Source organism: Branchiostoma belcheri, unplaced genomic scaffold, assembly GCF_001625305.1.
Source record: "Branchiostoma belcheri isolate BF01 breed outbred unplaced genomic scaffold, Haploidv18h27 scaffold75, whole genome shotgun sequence".
NCBI lineage: Eukaryota > Metazoa > Chordata > Leptocardii > Amphioxiformes > Branchiostomatidae > Branchiostoma > Branchiostoma belcheri.
In genome coordinates, this window is record NW_017804409.1 from 1273292 (window position 1) to 1294276 (window position 20985).

The window sequence follows — 20985 nt, forward strand, 5'->3', positions numbered from 1 at the left end:
TATCATTTCAGTTCGTGGCCAAACCGAACCACATTTTGAATCGTGAAAGAAAGAGAAACAGCCTGGAGGTGGGGTGCGAGTACAAGTGCCATCTGTTCAGACCTTCTCACTTGGAATCCTGACGACCATTTCTCCTGCCCCGTGTCAAAGTTGTCACCTGCATTTTTCAAACCCGCTTTTAATCCAGCACCACACTGGCAGAGAAATGGTTGTTTTCCTTTGAAAGAAAGCTTGATGAACTACCTGTTATGCCCTCCCGTGGTCTTCTCCCTACACCACCCCTCAAACCGGGCCTGTGAAATATAGGAGCCATGACAAAAGCGGGGGAACGCCTTGTAAATTTTCTCTTTCCAGCTCTTTTCTGTCAGGACCGGGGCTTGGGAGGGCAGCTTAAAAGGGTGTGGGGACATCTGTATTGGATTGTACAGGATGTACCACTTGACCCTGTCTTTTGCAGCGGTGGTGGGACCAGGGCTGCACGCTGGGAGGCCAGAGCCTCCCTAATTCATCATGATGTCCGACACAGGGGGACTCCAACAAACCAGTTTGTTCTACCCACCCTTGATTCAATCAGCTCGGTCTGGCCCGCTCACCTCCGAGTCTGGAGCCTGAAGTTTTCCAGAAGGCTGCTGATGGTTATCTTTTGATTTCAAGTTAAAGGTTGCATAGTTGTTGGATGTCCAAGAAGCGGATTTGATCAAAACTGGATGGTCTATTTGTTTCAGCCATTCGCCGAGAACGGCAGTATTGACAGGCTGTCTTCAATTTGTCATGTTCAAATTCATCTGCTGTGCAGTGTGATTGACAGCTGTCAATCAATTTAACTACTCAACAGCTGCCATCTTCCCTAGGCCAATTTCTTTTTCTTCTTTTACTACAGTCAGTGTAATTATGTTTTCGTTTACCTTCGAAGAAGGAAATTATATTTGTTTTTGCTCAGTTTCTTCTTCCTCTTCTTCTTCCTCTTTTTTGTTCCAAACAAAAAAGGGCAATGACCTGGACCAGACGTCTGTCACCATGGCAACTGGTGCTGTAGTCTGGTCTCAGGATTGACATCTTCATCTTGAAAAGGTGATGTGGTAAATCTCAATAAGGCCATGTTGATTTGATTATTTGGATGACATCCCGAAACTGATGCAAGTGTGCGAATAAAAAAAAAGTCTGGCAAAAGAAAAGTTGCCTTCATTATGTAGTCTACGTGATCATGAAAGTTGAACAAATGGCTAAACACACGCAGACTCTTCATATTTTCTTTACATTTCTTCACATTTTCTTCTTTTGCTTTAGAATTTAGGTATTCTATGACATTATTGTCGTTTTTTTTTTTTGCAAATTACAGCATATATTTGCTCATTTTGCAGATGCTTTGTATGATTTACAGTACGGTCAAAAACTTGATGAAAATTAATGCGCTGTTTCATGATTAACATGGCCTGTACTGTCCCGCTGAAGTTTGCCTGGACCTTGACACACTGCAGACAGTTGAACTTGAAGACATCCAGGCAGGTTGCCCTAATGAACATCATATGTACAGAGCCCTTGAACTTCAAATCTGTTAACTGCCAGCCGCATTGACCATGTGGCATCAGTGCCGCTTCCAATGAGATCCCAATAAGACAAGTCTATTTCTCTAATGCTTTGTGGACACATGCCAAACCTGTAGAAGTGACCACCTCTATATAAGGACCACCTGGCTAATATGACCACTTTCTGATGGTACCTTAGATAATTTTTGCCATTGACTCAAGCATTAAAGGGGCATTATGTTACATTTTTGCACCAAAAGTTGAACATTTTGTTGAAAAAAAATCATCATATACATCCACTTTCCAACATATTTATGCTATTATTTCACATTTCTTACATGTATGGTTGGCGCCTAAAGAGCCCACACAAGGCACACTTATTTTGTGGTACCACCACAAAATACTAGAAAGGAAAAGTAAACAAACAAGACTGACTGCTGTGTTTCTAGGATTTAAACACACTGTAATATTTTGGCACTTACACTTCTTGAATGACACTTATATGCAATGGAGTAAGCCTGGGGTTGATTCAACCTATTTACTTTGTAAAGAAATGCCCCAAAATTGACAGAATCCTGTATGTACAGTGTAGTCCAAATGTATTCATATGTATCAAACTGAAAGAAAAATATAGGTTTGGTCAAAATCCATCCCAAAGTTAAGATAAAATCTTGTCATTGCAGTCCATTTAAAATTTGTGCATTGAGGTAATTCACACCTTGTTACATTGGCAATTTCTGAAGTGTACAACTTGAGGACTTTATAACCTGTGCTAAAACTTTGTCCCACCGCTTTAGAAAAATGACCCTGCTTTGTGTAATTTCGAAAAATTATCCCTTTTGGTAATATTCTAGACAAGTCAGGTGGAACATCAATTGTTAGAACGTCAATTAAGAGTTAATTAACAAATTGTTACGACCCACATCTGAAATCGAAATCCAGAAAAATATGTGGTAATAAAATTCACAGGATAAATTCACAATGACGCTTATGTGAGAAAATATACAACTTTCAAAAGTTGCACTGAATAGAGTGAAGAAAAAACGTTATGTTCTTGCAGGTATTGAAATTGATATTGAGCCCAGAAGAATATAATTTTGTCGGTAAAGGCTCATATTTGTCATAACATATGGCAATTGCAAGCTAGCGTAGTCTGGAAACCAGAACAGTATTGGATAACCCATAATTCTGCGGCACTTTATCGGACAAAGGAACATTGCATGCGACCATGATAGCATGATGCGGTCATTATTCCTGATTCTATCAGCTATAGAATTGATTTTTGTTTGGGAAATGTATCATCGAGACAATAGCATGTACTGTAAGTGGGCTCGATGGTGGATAATTGGGCCTTCTTCCCAATTTTCTGACAACCTAGTCATCATCACCCGTACTCCCATACAGCCCCCTTAAAGAGAGAAGATTTAGATGCGCAAACATCGAAAACCCTGTCGCACACCGATCACTATCAGTTTCAGAAATACACGGCGGAGGCTTATTTGATTGTCCTTTTGAGTAGATTTTTATTAGTGTTTACTCCTAGACGTATCAGTACAATCAAATTGTGTCCAATAATTCCGGTTGCCTCAGCACCCAAATAGGACAGATACAGCAACTGATGACCCGACTGTGACATGACAGCACCCGTCCCTGTGAGTTATGACAGGCAGTATTTATGACCCCGGCAGCCTGTTTTCCGTATTGAGTTATCATCAAGCAAACTTGGTTATCTCCTTTTAATAAGATTACAGCCACGAGGGCACTAAATCATTACATATAGGAAAAAAAAAATGTTGCTAACGGAATGTGTAATCTGCAGGAGTGGTGATGAACAAAGGACGGATCATTGGGACACGGTTGACATGTGTCCGTCTTTTAAATGACGAGCATGATTGACATATCTGCGCCACGCCACGTCCACATGTGTGCTGCGTGTACTCACCGCTCTTTTGTGTCGGACGTGGGATTAAAGCCATCTCCTGTTTGGGATGAAGAGGGTGTGTTTTGTCCTAGATACCGTATGCCTTCTATGCGGATAGGGATAAGTCAGGAAAGCTGCTCGTCTTAGGAGGAAATAGGCAGGTACGGGCGAGCTGGCAAAGGCAGCGTCGTCAAAGCCACCTCTGCTATTCGTTCTTGTTTAGCGGGATTTGGGAGATTGTTGGTGGGGGAGAGGGGTGTACGACGTGCTTCCTACACACAAGCCGGAGCTTAGAGCCGCCAGAGTTGAGGATAATTCTGTACGGCGTTTGACGTTTGATATATTGGAGCTCAGGTGGCAGATCCCAATCCAGTCCCGACCGCTCACCAAGTACCGGCGAAACTCCGGGTACTTTTGTCATTGTGGTTTCAATTTTTCTGCCGTTAATAAAATAATCCATCAGTGCGTTTGTCAAAGGAATGATTATGATTTGATTTATGGGCAATAAAGAAGGGCTGGCAGCATAACTGATTGGGGCCAGCAGGACTGGGCATTTAGCGTCAGAGTTTTTCGTAAAAAGCTTGCGATTTGAAGCGCTTGAAGTGATGCGAGGTTGACGTTGTGAACTTAGGGTGGGCTCCGGGAGGAGAAGCGATGCGGAGGTATCTGGGGCAACCTTTGTAGAGTTCGCGTCCCGCACTCCCGAGATGTCTGGCATATTTGGTGCTTGACAGCACAGATAGTTGATTGGAGTTGCTGAATTTAGGCCCGGCTATTACTCATGTGAAATGATGCCTTTGACACGACTGGGATTGTTCAGGGGCCAAGAGATGCCACCCATCACATATATCTGGAGGGGGAGGGGCACTACCCCGTGATTTATCATAGCGCCCTGGGATAGCTCTCATCCAAATTTGCTTACCCGAATTTTTCAACCCATTCATCAATTGGCAATATGTGGGCTGGTACAATTAATCTTACTCTCCTTGCAGGAAAGCCGTCCTGGTTTATAAGAGGACAATTTTAGAGCGGCCATATATGTGTCCTGTCAGGGTTAGGGTCCCCTGCACTGGGCTTCGAGAGTCTTCGCTTTTGTGCAAAATGAAGACGTTTCGCACTCTCGGAGAGCACTTATCATGGAAGCATATGGCACTTAGGGAAGCTAACATTGTTAATTTCCCAGTGGAATATCGACATGTCGTTGCTTTCTGCCTCCTAACTAGAACAGCGATGAAGGATGCGTTATGGCGTTAATGTTTTGGAGCGATCAGCGCATAACCCAGCACGCACCCGGACTCGCACAGCGCCCCAGTCTGGAAAAGTGGTCTGTTTTATGGAGGGGTGAGATTGATGCTGACATTTCAGGAAGGACAGCAGGAAAGTTTCCAACAAATGCCAAGGAAGGGCTCTTGTCACCGGCTGCCTTCTGCCACGCTACTTACCCGCCGGCCGCGTTTGAAGTCGGCGGCAGTTGCCAAAACCGTGATTGATACCTGTCGAAGGATCATTAAAACAGGAGACAGGTCGATCCCCTGTGGTGCAGTAACCCAACCGCCAGGGTGCAGGCCCTAAAGCAACTGCGAAAACACTGCCATATCCCCCAGTCTGTCTGCCATTTGTCTTTCTGTCAGACCACACTCTGCTGATTCCAACTCCATCCCTAGACTTGATATCAAGAGTAGAACAGGGCTCTAGCAAGCTCGAAATCTTTTTTCCGTCAGCCCAGGTTCATGATTGAGTGCTTGCAATCTAGGGGGTCTGGGGAACTTGAAGCCTAAGAAAAATTAAAAACGCAATTTCCCACATTTTGAGAGATCTTAGCTTGGCTTGCAATTCAGTTTTTTTCTGTAACTCTCGCGGGTTAATTTAACATTCAGAAGTGATTGGTCATTGCTTATCCTGATGAAGGCAACAGTGGTTGTTGAAAATTTGAATCGTGTACTCTCGTGTTCAGTTCAGCATAATTGTTGTACTACAGTTTTCAGTTTATTGTCCAGTCGGATGCATCTTGACTCTAGACTGACTCAGTGTGGCTGAGAGCTGTTTTTCTGGGATAAAAAGTACAAGAACATGATAAAACTCAAAGGCTCTTCACATACAAACTAAAAGTGATACTAGTATTTCAAATGCTATCGTTAAATCTTTAATACTTCATTCTTGAAGCATATTATCCTGGGATGCTTGTCTTTGTTGTAAAGAGAGTTTAATGTCAGAAGTCTGGAGCACTGCAGACTGCCCTTGAATTAAAGCTCACTTGTTCTCCTAATCATAATGACCCGCCCTTGATCCAAAGCAGAGGTCGTTTTCCCCTGTTTATGGAGAACCCATTGCTAGGGATAGTCCGATCGTATTTTTCTGCGTTTGTAAAGGTGTGAACGAACGTCAGAAAGTTTCCCCCTGCCAGTGCCCAAAACTTCTTGAATGCCAGTGCTAAGTGCTTTGCCATTTTCCTGCTTGCCTTCCTTTTTTTTCTCTGGTATCCCAGACGGGGTTTCCAGCGTTGATTCATGGTGGGAGTCGGCAGAGTTCAACTGCGGAAGCGTCGCTGGAGCCTTTTGTCTCGGGCGCTAATTTAGTACAGCAGTTCATAGCCGTAATGAATTGAAATTTACAATCTTCCTCTAGCGGTAGCAGGCAGATGCAATAAAACTGAAGAACTCTCTGAAAGCCCGTCTAGTCTTCTCACTTTTAACGTTCTAATTGCTTTAGCGGCGTTATTGGTCACACATGAACCCTTAAACGTACTCGGGAATATCAGGAGAAAGAATGGCTGCGAAACTTCAAAGGACTCGGGGCCTCTCCCTACACTGAGCATTTTGACACATTCATTTTGGGTTAACCATTTGAACTAATGACTCGGAGGTTAGCTACTCGTATCAATCACTCTTCTCCACCGCTGTCATTTGGCTGTAAAAGGAGCTCCCTGAAATTTATCTAGGGTGGGTGGTAATTTCTGTTCAGCACAATATTACAAGGTTATTTATAGTTCTTTTTGAGCCCGATTTTTTTGTCGCGCGCCATTAGTTCCCCAGCTCTTCAGAACGCCGCGCTTGATTGTAATTTATAGAGCCTCAGCTGTAATAAGTTGAAACAGTTGCTCAGGCAGAATTATGTGGGGAACTTGTAAATCCTCAGCGTTGAAGTAATAACCGGCTGTAATTAAGCCCCAGAAAGACGGGCAACTTATTTATGCCGGCGAACATTTGTCAAAGTCAGGGAATGACGGATGGAACGGCAAAGAGGAGAAATAAAAGGGGACAACACTGGGGTAACAACAGCCTATTTCAGGAGGTATTTCTGTGTCAGCTGCCAGCAGGGGTAGAACTACCAAACAGGCAAAGACAGACACTTCCACATTGTGTGATATCGTAGTAAAAAGAATGTTGGTAAAAGGCATAAAATTTTCTGCGGTTTTGTGAAATATTTGTAGCAAGTACATGAGTGTATTTCTTTTTTATGATGCAGTTATATCAATAAGTACCATACAGGCAAAGCCAGACATTTCCACATTATTCAATATTATGGTAAAGAAGGATAATTTCAAAAGGATGTTGGTAAAAGGCATGAAATGTTCTGAGGTTTCTCAAAATATTTCAAACAACTATTCTTTCTTATGATGCAGTTACATCAATGAATTTCGCAATCTTAAATTCCTCAAAAGTTAAACCCTTATTTTTTTAAAAAATAATTTCTTATCCGTTTTTAGTGATCCTCATCAATGTTGTTCTTAACTGTTTTTTTTTTGTTGTTGCTTTTTTTAGGTCCAGTAGGGGGGAAAATTCGGTCAGCGATTCGTAAAATAGGACAGAAGTTGGGGGCAGAAAAAAAGCTGCTGTACCTGACTATGAAAGCTAGAGATATTGCAATAAAAAACAGTTTGTTTTGTATTCTCCTGTGTGTGCATTGTCATTTGCTTACTATTTGGTATTTCTTATTTTAAGGTTAGGGAAAAATCTCCCGTATAGTTTGCCGCACCACCCACGGTTTGGAAAAGGATCTAAGATGATACCTTGAACCACAGAGAATACGTCTTTAACTTCATTCCCCTAATCTCGACACTTACTCTGCTTTACCGTCATAATGCGGCATTAGGAGTCTTTTACGACTGACAGCCTGCTCCTTCTTGCTTAACCGCGTTACGTTCGGCGGAAAATTCGCCTTGTTTCTATGGTGTTGGGGAGAAACGCAGCAAGCTCCCTGCCTCTCGAAGCCCACCCTGCCCTTATATTAATCTTTCAGGATTACAAGAGTACGGAACCACGGCTATAATAGCATTAAGTTCACTGCATCCGACTTACACCTTAAGTGAGGAGAGTCATGCTTGGAAATTCTACCTGTTACGGTTACAAAAGAACGCCGACTGGTTCCTGATCCCGCCGCGCTTTGAAAAACTCTCCCGTACATTTCATTAGACACCTAATCGAATTAGGAAGTGGCCCTTTTGATCCTTTGTTCGGGGGCTTTGTGAGACGCGAGATCAAATTGTAACAACACAAAAGTCGGGTAAAGTTGGACAGATTGCCGGGAAAATGCGGGATATTACCCTGGGCACACTTCGTTTAGTTCATTTGATATCTCTTGCCTCCGGAGTAATTAATGTAGGTTGTGGGATATTAACTGGCACCTTCACAGTCATTAGAAATGTGAGACTGCACCTTTTATTAAATGTCGGATATTATTCATTGCTTGCCTGAATTCACCTCTATGGGGAAATGCATAAAGCAGGTAATAATATACATCCCTGTCTCATGATGCAGCTAGCATGACGGCAGTGTACAGGCATCAATAAGAATGCCACCTAGCAGGATAAGGGCGAACTACAGACACTACATGACTGAGGCATTGTGGTATTGATTCATGTACGTTGTACTGATCGTTGCCAGAGATAGCTGTCCCAAGTGTTAAAAACCGTGTTTTCCTTGGCTTTAAAATGAAATCAGCTTATGCAGATGCCAGTCGGATGAGATACTGAGTGAACTGGTATTGTTTTTACACACTTGATCTCAGTGTGCGCCCATGTTTTTGATAAAGGGAGTATTCATAACTGTCAGGTGGTCCCTTATCTTGTGTAATATATCATGATTTAGTGATTTTGGCAAATATAGTGGAGATCAATATGTGTCAAACAAAGATGAAATATTATGGAACACAAACAGAAGTTGGAATATTCATAACATTGCCAGTATTTATGCAAAATGACTTGGCAAACAGAACTTTCAAAGCCTAATATTCCAAACATAAAATAGGTTTTTGAAAAAAAAAGAATAGAAAGTTGAAATCTAAGAATTTTTACTCGCAATATCGTCACTTGAATTTGAAATTTGAGCTATGTTTTGGTGTCATCCTTGTGATATTATCAGCTCAGTTTCTTGTGTTTGCATCTAGACAGTTCAATGTTTTGAAACATTTCAGCCATTATAAATGGCTAAACAGTCCAAAACTGTTAGTTGCCCAGTACTTTTGGGGCTTCCATTCAAAAGATGTAACACTACATTGTATTTACATGCATGTGTAGTCCAGTGCCGACGCTGCCAAAGGTTGGGAGTTCGAATCCCGGCTGTTGTCACTCTCCTGACTTGCACGCTACTGGGACAGCTCTTAAAAAGCTTTGTTCCACTGTTCATTGTACTTAACAAAATTAAAAGACTTAGTAAAATTTCCCGGCCACATTAAACCTGTAACATTATACGCCAAAAAACAGTTACACAAGCAACTGGATATGATTTTGGAAACGGTCAGACGTTTCAGCTAGTATCCACTAGCTTTCGTCAGTGACTGAGAGACCAGAGGAGAAATGCAGGTTTATAAGCACTAACTATTGACTGATATGCAAATAAAGTGAAGACAATTTTTTGGAAATCGAAAAGGGGAACAAAAGTCAGACAAGTCAAGACAAGATAATGCAAAATAGTCAGAAAGCTCCTGTTATACAGAACAGGAGCTTAAGTGTTGTCTGTCCTTGGGGCTGGGAGCGCCTGTAACATTATATACTCAGTACATAGCGTCACCCGTTTCATAGCCATTAACATTGTGATACACGCTACAACTGTACATGATAAAGCTTTCCCCTCTTGTCTCTAACATATCTCCTTAATAGGTACAACATTCATCTCCAAACCAATATTACCACAGATCGCTATCTGGAAAGACAACACATAGCTCGGACGGGAACATTTTTCTTCGCTTGCCCCGAAAACATTTCCAGAATTCCTTCCAGTGCATGATGTACAAAATGACTAATAAACTGGTGGACGTACCAACCACTAAGTATCTGATACCAGCCCAGAAGAGAACAAGAAACAGTCATGCCTTCAAATATCAGAGTTATCAATCAAGAATTGAGGTATTCAAAAACTCGTATTTCCCCAGAACTATCGTAGACTGGAACTCGTTGCCACCTAGCACAGTTGGGGCATTATCACTAGAAAGCTTTAAACAACTGCAATCAAATGTGCAAAGATTGAGTGTAACAAGCCGTTCGGTGTGATATAGCTAGCTGCCACCGCGCCGCGTGCCTGAGAAGCTGGTGTGTTACGCCGAAGAGCAGTTATACCGGCTATACCGATACAGATACAAATACAGTTCTAGCTCAGGCGCAGGTTTTTTTTTTATTCGGATGTTACCTGGAGCAGCCATTTTTGTAGTCCCTCATCTCTTGCACGCATCTTTGTGAACAGATTCCCTATCTCGCACCCCAACATTTGTCACTTCTCACCCCCGTGGCTCCCAGAAGCCCCGTCTCTCCACGCTAACTTCTATATTGTCATGTTTAGGTCGTTATTGATTGAAGCGGCTTTACGCGACTTACAACTAAACACGTTCTGATCATCCTGCTTTATCTCTTTTCCCAGGGTAGCCATCAGTCTCCCCCCATGACATTGGATTGCAAGATACGTTGATATGCCCATTTTTCATACTTTAAACAATAACATTCCAGCTACAATATCACTCCGTCATAGCTTATCCGCGTAGCTTTGTGTCTCATATGAGCTCGCTACAATAATGCGTAATCTTCATCCGCGGCTACGGAAATAAATTACACCGAAGTGTAATATCAACAGTCTATCCTTATCGGGCATTGGTTGCGCGGGATCAGGAAAGAAATTTGTTGTCAGGGTACAAATGAAATTTGTGCCCACGAGAACCCATTTCCCCGGAAACGCGCTGACACCGCCATTTCTCTTCATTCCTCTCCGTTGTTTTAACTCGGCGCACCCCTGACAGTTGTATTGTTAATAAAACTATAGCTATTCCCAGCGGGAGACTCCTTCCCACTATTATCTCCACTTGGCGCATTGTATATCGGAGTCGCGCAGCACTCGCTACAAATAGGCAACATGTTTTTCTTTATTACGGCATCCTGGCTTAGACTCAAAAAGCGTCATATATCAGACGAATATGACACCGAGGATTTAGGTGTCTTTGTTTGCTAATGTTGCTGTAACTTAACACTCTGTACAGCTTGCATATTAATTGATCCGGGTAAGCCGGAGACTTAGGCGAATTTTTGAACCGTGGCAGAAGTTATACTTCTGTGGGGATCAGGGGAAAGAAAGAGGCGCGATATTAATGTACTAAATAATGGAGCCATGCTCCTAATTCAAATTAATGTCCTGATTACTGTAGCTTATTTGATTGTTTTGCCACTTCAATTTACCTGTGTGCTTTTTTTGTTGTTAATAGAAGCAGTATTTTTACACTCTAGAGCAGTGTTCTAGCCAGCTTCCATCTTTCTTTTTTGGATAAAATTTTGCTGCTCGTGACAGAAAAAATTTTGCCTAATCCATCTGTGACAGACGAAAATCAGCGTATATCAACTAAGGTTAGTTTACCAGCAAAAAGCTTAGCGTACCTCAAAATGCAGGAAATAGCATTTTACTTTTAGGGGGTCAAAATTTCCTGGACCCATACTCCCGAACCCCCCTAGGATTCCTAGTCATGTTCCACTCTCAACATCATTTACGCCAAACAGAATTGACAGACATGACAGAAAAAATTTCAGGCTATCTATAATTTTATGGAACACTGCTCTAGAGAAACAGAAGTTGTCTACTGTATTTCTTTGACAAAATTATTTATAATTATCAGCTTTTATTAATATTACTAGCTTTTCTTTGCTCAGTTTGCTGGGTAACCAACAATAATAAAAGTATGACAAAATGCCTAAAAAGTGGGCAATTAATTCTGCCTGGAGAGTAGTTTTTAATGTACATTGGTGCGTATCAAACTAAAGTAGAGTTGAGCATACAAATGTAGTTCTTACACCCAACTGTGCCCAAGACATGCAAGATTTAGCAATGAATGGGTCAACCCATTAAATAAGATGAAGTTCATTTTTCCTTTTCCCCCAGAAAATATGTTTACATCAATCAGTAACTATATGGAAGTAGTGGTACAAGATTTAAAGGTACCCAATGCAGTTTTTAGGGCACGAAAGCCAGATTTTTCAAATTTTCCTAAAGTACCTAATACCAGCCCAGAAGAGAACAAGAAGTAGCCATGCCTTCAAGTATCAGAATTATCAACCAAAGATTGAGGTGTTCAAGAATTCATTCTTTCCTAGAACTATCGCAGAAGGGAACTCGCAGTCACCAAGTACAGCAGGGTCATTGTCATTAGATAGCTTTAAACAATGTCTAGAGTTAGATGTCTAAGGGCTAGGTGTAACAAGTCGATCGGTGTAATGTAGCCAGCTGCCGCCGCGCCGCGTGCCTGCGAAGCTGGTGTGTTATGTCGAAAGGCGGTTATACCGGCTATACAGATACAGATACAGGGGGGACCGCATGCTCTTTTCCGTAGAGCGTAATCGGCCGTTTTAATTCCACGTAGAGCATAGACGGACCGCTCTAATTCAACGTAGAGCGCAATCGGCGCATTTTGCGTACAGCGTATTCGCCATTTTAATTCTACGTAATGCGTTGCAGCCACTTGGAATTTATCGTAAAGCGTAATCGTGAGGTTTCCCGAATTCAGCGTAATACGTAGTCAGCTCTCAAAATTTAGCGTAGAGTGTTGGCGGGACCCCCCCATGCAGACCCCCATATGATTTGTGGTGTGATACCAGGGTATAACATTTCCTCCCCCACAAAACCTCAGAGTTTACACTAGGGTGGCGGAAGCTGTTTAGTAACTTCTGGAAGTCATCCCAAGCCTCGTTTACTCCGTCACGGGAATCCCCACCATAAATCACTCCATCATATTTACGACTGCTCCAATCACTCCTCCCCGTAACTAAGAAGTTCAAAGACGCCTCCGTGTATGATTGTTGTGCTACACCAGCGTCTGGAACTGTTGAAACAAGCAGGGTCGGGAAGCTGTTGAAATCGCCATCTGGCAGGTCGTGGGTTTGGCATCGGGCCGCAGCATGGGGTCCGCTGGCTTCCGTTCCCCCGTTTCACCCCCCAAACATCTTTCCCAGAAATATAGTTGATTTTGGCAAGCGTTTATGCTCGTATTTCTGCCACCTATAAAGTTTACTGTCATCCTGATACTCATTATGTTGATGTCGTTTTGATCTTACCAGTAGTAAAGTAGTGTAGATCCTTCAAATATTTTTTTCTTCTGTCTGTTTTTGATACAAGTAAACACTGAACTACTAGTCTAGGATTACCTACTTTTAAGAACTGTATTTAGGAATGACAGTCATGTATAAATATTGCTCCATAACGTTGTCCCTTTTATGCTTACACCCATCCATTGTTGCACCATATTAAACATAGAGATATAATAGTTTTAAGCATAGCTTAAGCTTTAACAGAAGACAAATCAGACTATAAACTTTGAAGACTGAAAAGTTATGAAATGCAAAACTGCAATGTAATAATGATATGTTACGTTGAGACGTTTAACGGATAGTGTGTGAGTGAGTGTGTGAGTGAGTGATGTGTTGTCCATGATTGTAGACTTCTGAGACTTGTATGAATTCTTGTCTTTTCGTTTTTCCTCCTTCTGTAGAGTTTTTGTCCAGTTTCCATTTAATATTTCAGTAGTTGTACCAGGTCTGTCCCTTCATACATTGAACTTCTGTCTGTCCTACCAGTGTAAGTGTTATTTTAAGTAAGGCCATGTTGATTTGATTATATGGATGACATACATTATGTCAATAGGTGATCTATGTTCATATTCCTGTAGTTGTACCGGTAGTATTTAGAATTTAGACTAGTAAATGTATTGATTAGCAGATTGTCATTGTTGCCATACATTGTAATTTGTACCATGTACATCTGTCAAGCAATATAGATCATTGATTGATTGATTGATTCATTCATTCACTCATTCATTTCTCCATTCATTCATTCACTCACTCACTCACTCACTCACTCATTCATTCACTCATTCATTCATTTTTCATTGTAAATTGGTTTTTCAGTGGCAACACTGATTTGCAGTGAAATTGTATCTCGTATCATTGTCATGATAAAAAAAAAGTATGTGAAAAAGATGTGAGATTGGTTTAGGACCAAGTTTGAGTACAGAAAGATCAGGTTGTTAGCTGGAAAATATTAAGAACTCAGGCAACTTCCCATGACACTTGAGTGATGACCTGAAAGCCGGCCATTCATATCTGACAAAACTATGAGCTTTTGTTGGGAACGTCGTGACCTTTGGGATGAAGATTCACTCTCTGTCGTTGCGTGAGGATGCGACGGCCCGCGAGGGCAGACGCCGTACGCTTTCACTTTCCCGGGGATTTGCCTCCAGATAGAGAAAAATGATCTCATTACTGCAACTTTCATTGAATTTGTTGAGCCAAAGGAGTAATCCCCCCAAATCCTACAAATTTTCCTCTACTTCTGTCAGCTTCAAATTGGAATAATTTGTTTGCGCCAGCAGCGTTGTGTCCGCTGATTTACCGTTTCCCCTTATGTCTGTCATCCGCAGGTCCCTGGACGGTTTGTCATCGTTCCCGGAGCTGGAGGAACTGATCGTGGACAACAACGCGCTCGACAACGGGCTCGTGTTACCACGGTTACCAACGCTTCACACGCTAATGATCAACAAAAATAGAATATCCTTTCTTCGTCAAGCGGCAGCGGCCCTGACAGACGCAATGAGATGTGCAAAGGGGGTAAATTATGGACATCTGTCACAGTCAAGGGTGATTTCCCCCGCTCCGCTCGGCACGTCGTGAAAGATTTCCCTGAGAGGCATTAATTGTGGCCGTCTAATTATTTAATTAATTAGGGAATCTCCAGTAGTGGGAAGATGGATGTCGGAGCAGAGGGGTCCGTCCCGTTTTGGCAGGGGCCGTTGATGGATGTTGGAGGGGGAAATAAGCTTGTGCAGGTGGTAGCGTGAAGTTGAAGAGATAGGACAGTAACCGGGTCTCGGGAGACCGTCCTAATGCACCTGTCTGAATATTCATGAAGATGTGTGCCGTTGGCAACGCAATTAATCATGTGGAAATGGGGGAATGAATCATTTATTTTTGTGGGTCCCTAACAGGCTCGCCCCGTTATGAAGCTGTCATATTTGTGCTGCTATGAAGCAGATGGATGGGGATGGCTGGGGAGCATGGGCAGGGCAGGAGGCTAGGCGAGGGGTTTTGGGACACACCGCTGTGCCCGAATTACGTAACGCAGACAAAACTGACCAAGAAGACCACTCAGGGGGTTTGATGAAATCTGGTCGATGCAGACAGGTGGTCACTATAGACAGGACGCTTAATGGTTGTGACATTGGGAAATATTATCAAAGGGGACCACAAAAAAGTGATCACATTGGTCAAGTGGCCCTTATATACACACTTTAGAGGTGATCTCTTGTAGACATGTACGCAGAATATCTCAAGAATTACTTGATTCTTTTTTGGGTTGAAATTTTGGTTAAATTTTGGTTGAAATTTTGGTTGTGACTCTAGCTCAAGAAAAAAGTGATAAAATTTTGTGACACATCATTTTATTGTCTATATACAGATCTAGAAATAATTTTTACAGTCATGTAGATTCCTAACAGGAATTGTAAGTTTCTTCAAGTTGATAAGCATCAAGCTACATCAAATTATTTATTTTCTAAATAACAATGCCAGATGATGAATTGTGACAGGTAGAAATCAGAATATATGAAGCTAAGGCCACACCAATTTAATTTCTTGGTTAACGGATTTTTCAAGAAAAATAATGGTGCAGGCGGGTGAAAAAAAAACAAAACAGGCCTAGGCATCCTAGTATGGCCCAAAATGGTACAATAGGAGCCATGAAGTCAACACACCAGGCTGGTTCAAAATTTAAACAATTAATTTTGAACTTTTAATAATACCACTGCATTGAAAGATGGAATAACTGTAACAACTAGGATAAAAAAGGACTGTTTTCAACTGTTCAGGGCAAAATGTAAGCATTTTGCAGTTGATTCTGAATATTTTTATTTGCAAATCAGAAAAAAATGAAGCGGGTGAATCCGTTAACCAAGAAATTAAATTGGTATGGCCTAATGGCTAAGAAGCCTATACTTCTGTGCACTCTCCTAGTCTCTATATTTGTATCTTTCTATGTGTCTAATATATAGTGAATGTCTTTCTATCGGTATCAAACTGTTACACCCAGATTACAGTGAATATCAGTTTGTTTCATCGCGAAGCCACATGTAGAGCCCTGCCACAGCTGCCAGTCTGCTAGAGACTTGGTGGAGATCATTTAACGACACTTGCTGTGAACATGAAGGATGGGGTCTTTGGCAGCGAGAGTTAGCGGTGTGACAGAGCATCTTTTTTGTCCTGGGGCATTCAATCTTCTTCACTGAAGTGGCTGACTGCTGACTGAGACTTCTTTCCATGCAGAACTTACGTATCTGCGATTAGATCACACTTTTCCTGACAAAGACAGAAGATGCTGTTTCAGAAAATTAAGTAGAAAGCAAACATTTGATAGCAAATGCAGGATATTACTTCTGATCAGTTTCTTTTTTAAGTGTGTTGTCCAAAAATTTGCTCCATGCAGAACTTACGTATCTGCGATTAGATCACACTTTTCCTGACAAAGACAGAAGATGCTGTTTCAGAAAATTAAGTAGAAAGCAAACATTTGATAGCAAATGCAGGATATTACTTCTGATCAGCGCCTTTTTTAAGTGTGTTGTCCAAAAATTTACTCCATGCAGAACTTACGTATCTGCGATTAGATCACACTTTTCCTGACAAAGACAGAAGATGCTGTTTCAGAAAATTAAGTAGAAAGCAAACATTTGATAGCAAATGCAGGATATTACTTCTGATCAGTGCCTTTTTTAAAAGTGTCCCAAATTCACCTGTGAGAGGGCCTGCAAGCCCTTTTTCGTAAGGCGTAATCAGGCCGTTTTAGACTTCGTAATTCGTAGGCAGCCTCCACAAAAATCAACGTATTTCGTAATTGGACATTAGCCGCAAATCGTAAAGTCGTAATCAGCTCTGAGACTTTAACGTAATTTGTAATAGGCGGCGAAAATTTTGGGTAATTCGTAATCACTACCCCCCCTTGCAGGCCCTCCTGTGAACTTATAGATTTCCATTTTTCAAAGAAATCAGACAGTAATACTTTTTTTTTTTTAAATCAGGTAGTGGCCACATCCTTTGGAACCTGATCAGCTTAGCTGTAAAAGCCTGTTTAAGCTGGTAATGTCTTCGTAAATGTGGTAGGTTCTTTGATGTGTAGAGGTTTGACACCTGACACTTCCTTCATACCTGGGGCCAAAGGCTAAACATCCCCTCAGAGAGAACTACATGTATGTAGTATCATGCCCGTAGCCAGGGGGGGGGGTTTCGGAAGAACCTGCCCACAAGGCTCAAAGGTCCACTTTTTGGTCCACTTTTTATGTAAAGGTCCACTTTTTGGTCCACATTTTATGTAAAGGTCCAAGATTTTTCTTGAAAAGATGGACTGGAATTGTAGAAAAACTGCTCCCTTTGTCATTGAATAAAAATTTATCTCTGATTTTTTTCTTGGAAATCCTCTCAAAAATGCACGAAATGCCATTTTAGAAGGTTCATTTTTCAAAATTTCCCGGGGAAGCATGCCCCCGAACCCCCCTAGGAACCTCGCGCCTTCGGCACTCGCCTCGCTCCTACGGCGCTCGAGGTCCCCTCAAGCAGTGGGAAGAACCCCCCTGTTCAAAATCCTGGCTACGGGCATGTATAGTCCCTTCCAGTAAGTGTCCAAGTTGGGACTTTGGGACTTCTGGCCTCATATGACCGCTGGGCTCCATCCTGTATGTGTGAAAAGTGTAAGTTGAACCACTATCACCACACTTTTCCAAACACAATTTTTGAAAAATATTGAGATTCCACTTATTTTTGATCAAAGATGATTTCAAAAATGTTTTTAAAAATTCAACAAGATAAGGCCAATCTTTTATACATTGTAATTCTTTGGTTCTAAGCATTCTCATTTTTTTAAAAAGTTTCAGCAAAAGACTACTTTTGTATTAAAACACCTGGCTAGGAGGAAAAGTGGCATCAAAGTCTGTTCAGTCCCTAAAACTGTATACAGATAGAGATTTTTTTTTTCCCCAGTCTGTTTTTATATTGATATTCTGATCTAAGGCCACACCAATTTAACTTCTTGGTTAACAGATTTTTCTAGAAAAATATTAAAGCGGGCGGGAGAAAAAAATAAAAATAAAAACAGGCCTAGGCATCCTATTATGGCCCAAAATGGTACGATAGGAGCCATGAAGTCAACACACCAGGCTGGTTCAAAATTTAAACAATGAATTTTGAACTTTTAATGATACCACTGCATTGAAAGATGGAATAAATGTAACAACTAGGATAAAAGGACTGTTTTCAACTGTTCAGGGCAAAATATGAGCATTTTGCAGTTGATTCTGAATTTTTATTTTTATTTGCAAATCAGAAAAAAATGAAGCGGGTGAATCCGTTAACCAAGAAATTAAATTGGTGTGGCCTGTAAGGGGCATTAGTCCAAGCCCTCCAAAGAGTCAGAGAAAAAGTATGTGCAAGATATAATACATGTACTACACTCCCCTTTTGCCTAATATATATGGACTAAACCATTATGTGAAAAGTGTTCTCTCCCCTAAAGTTGATAACTCTTTGTGTTCACACATGTTGGCATTATAGCAAAGTGTTCAATTAAGTCCTGGATTATACTTAATGTAATTTTTCGGAGAAAGAATGATGGCGGCACCTCGCGGGGTGGTGTGATAAACAGTTCATTCTCTTGAAAAGATTCCCGCGCAGCTTCCAGCTCTGAAAATGAAATATTTCCCATCGATTTTCCATACCACCGCCAATTCCCTTGGTGCGGGGGATATTGTAGTTCGGTACCCAGATAAATGACGTGCTACTTTTTAACGGATTAGACAGATCTTCAGCGAGGCATCCAAATGTCCCCGAGCTAAACCCTCACACGAAGAAAACAAATATTTTGCACCTCTCCTTTTCAAATTTGTCAGGCTTCGCGGAATTCCCGTGGTACTTGGAGAGTGAAATTATTATGAGACTTTGACAATGAAAAACGAGGTGTGCCGTATGCGGAAGTGACAAGTCGCCTGGAGTGCTTGCTGTTCTTGCGTCGGTTCCTCGGCTAATTGACGATGCCAGCAGCCTGATTGCTAATTTTGTAAGTGAACCTCAGAGTTGTGCGGGGTGGATTAGGGAGTGATTGACAGGCAGGATTGGCGGGTAGACAGATGGGCCCCTGTCTGAAAAAAAAAAGAAAAAAAAAAACTTCTCACTCAAAGTACTGAAACTAGAGCAAGGCAGAACTGTAGAAAGTTTTTGAACTTGGGTGGAAATGAGAATTGATTGCTAATTTTGTAAGTGAAGCTCAGAGTTGTGCGGGGTGGATTAGGGAGTGATTGACAGGCAGGATTGGCGGGTAGACAGATGGGCCCCTGTCTGAAAAAAAAAGCCAAAAAACTTCTCACTCAAAGTACTACTAAAACTAAAGCAAGTCAGAACCGGAGAAAGTTTTCAAACTTTGACGAAATCGAGAAATTAGACCACAAGTCTTCACCAAGCAAGAATCAGAGCCTAATCTTCAAGCAGATACGAGGTTGAGCTGAATGTATGGAAAAGTTTTTTTCAGTCATCCAAGGTTCATGATCGGACTTGGGGGAGAGTGCTCACTATCAAGGGGTCCAGGTAGCCTCCTTTGCAGACTTGTTAGGCGTTGGCGACGCGAGCAATATGCCGCCGCTAGGGACAATGTGCTGCCGACGTTTTTGCCTCGGAAAGAGGAATTTTTTCTGTTGGAGCGCGAATCCTTCTCTCCATGGCAAAAACTCCCTCTGCAGCAATATTACTCGTGTCGCTCACAAAAAAAAAAAATAATGCTGACGCCCAACAAGTCTGCGAAGGAGGCTAGGGTCCAGGGTCAAATTATGGATTTCAAGCCAGTGAACACGCAAAGTTTGCGAGGCAAATTATCGGGTTGAGAGTTGTTGTTGGTGGCCCTTTGGATGCTTGTACCAAAAATTTTTGTCCATCAAGGTTGACAGAATGGTTGAATTTTTCCATCACAAGTCACAAAGTTCCTGAATTGACAGAAAAATGGGTACTGGCTAGAGCCCTGGTTAATACCAGTAGACAATGAAAAAGACATGAAAAAAGTTGAAAACTAGAAGGGAAGAAAAATATTTCCCATTTTTCATATTTCTTTAATCATTGTTTATCTGACTAACCAAATATATAACCTTCACTGTAGTAATGAATGTAATTAAGTACCAAAGATTAATATACAATTCTGCAAGCAGCTGAACACAAAGAACAGATGGGTATAGTCTTAATCAGAGACTTAATACGGGACTCACAAGTTATTTATGTCTAATTTAGGCAGACTTTAGAACTGTTTGGAGGGTCCCAATTGTAATTATAGGACTCAAAGATTCAATGTGGAAACCTGCCAACATGCAGTTGCTATAGAATATTTAACTCAATGATGTTGTTTATGTGACATAAATGTGATGAAATTTGCGACTATAACAAAAATCTAAGATCATAAACCTCTGGGAAGTATATATTTGCACAATTTTCAAACATGACATTAAACATATTAATGTCAAAGCTTAAACCATCCCTGCCTGAAAGTAGTGTGGTATAGCCCATTAGTCCCACATGGCTTAACTCCTACGGTGGACAAGAGCTGTTGAGAACAGACTATACCACCTCTCATACAGCATGGGGGTGTCAAATTATTTTATTTCAATACTTGGGCCACACCAATTTAATGTCTTGGTTAACAAATTTTTCTGGAAAAATAATAGTGTGGGCGGGCGAAAAAAATAAAAATAAAAACAGGCCTAGGCATCCTATTATGGCCCAAAATGGTACAATAGGAGCCACGAAGTCAACACACCAGGCTGGTTCAAAATCTAAACAATGAATTTTGAACTTTTAATGATACCATTGCATTGAAAGATGGAATAACTGTAACAACTAGGAAGAAAAGGACTGTTTTCAACTGTTCAGGGCAAAATATGAGCATTTTGCAGTTGATTCTGAATTTTTATTTTTTTTTTGCAAATCAGAAAAAAATGAAGCGGGCGAATCCGTTAACCAAGAATTTAAATTTGTGTGGCCTTGAAAATACTTGTACGAAG

The 20985-nt window shown here is 41.3% G+C and overlaps 1 protein-coding gene across 2 annotated transcripts in view; it reads left to right on the forward strand.

Annotated features, from left to right (window-relative positions):
- LOC109485422 (leucine-rich repeat-containing protein C10orf11 homolog) overlaps window positions 1-20985 on the forward strand; it is a 76946-nt gene that overhangs the window by 31046 nt on the left and 24915 nt on the right. For both annotated transcript variants that reach the window (XM_019789025.1, XM_019789026.1), the window contains exon 4: window positions 14329-14455. In XM_019789025.1, coding sequence (XP_019644584.1) covers window positions 14329-14455 — 127 coding nt within the window. The remainder of the gene's footprint in view (window positions 1-14328; window positions 14456-20985) is intronic.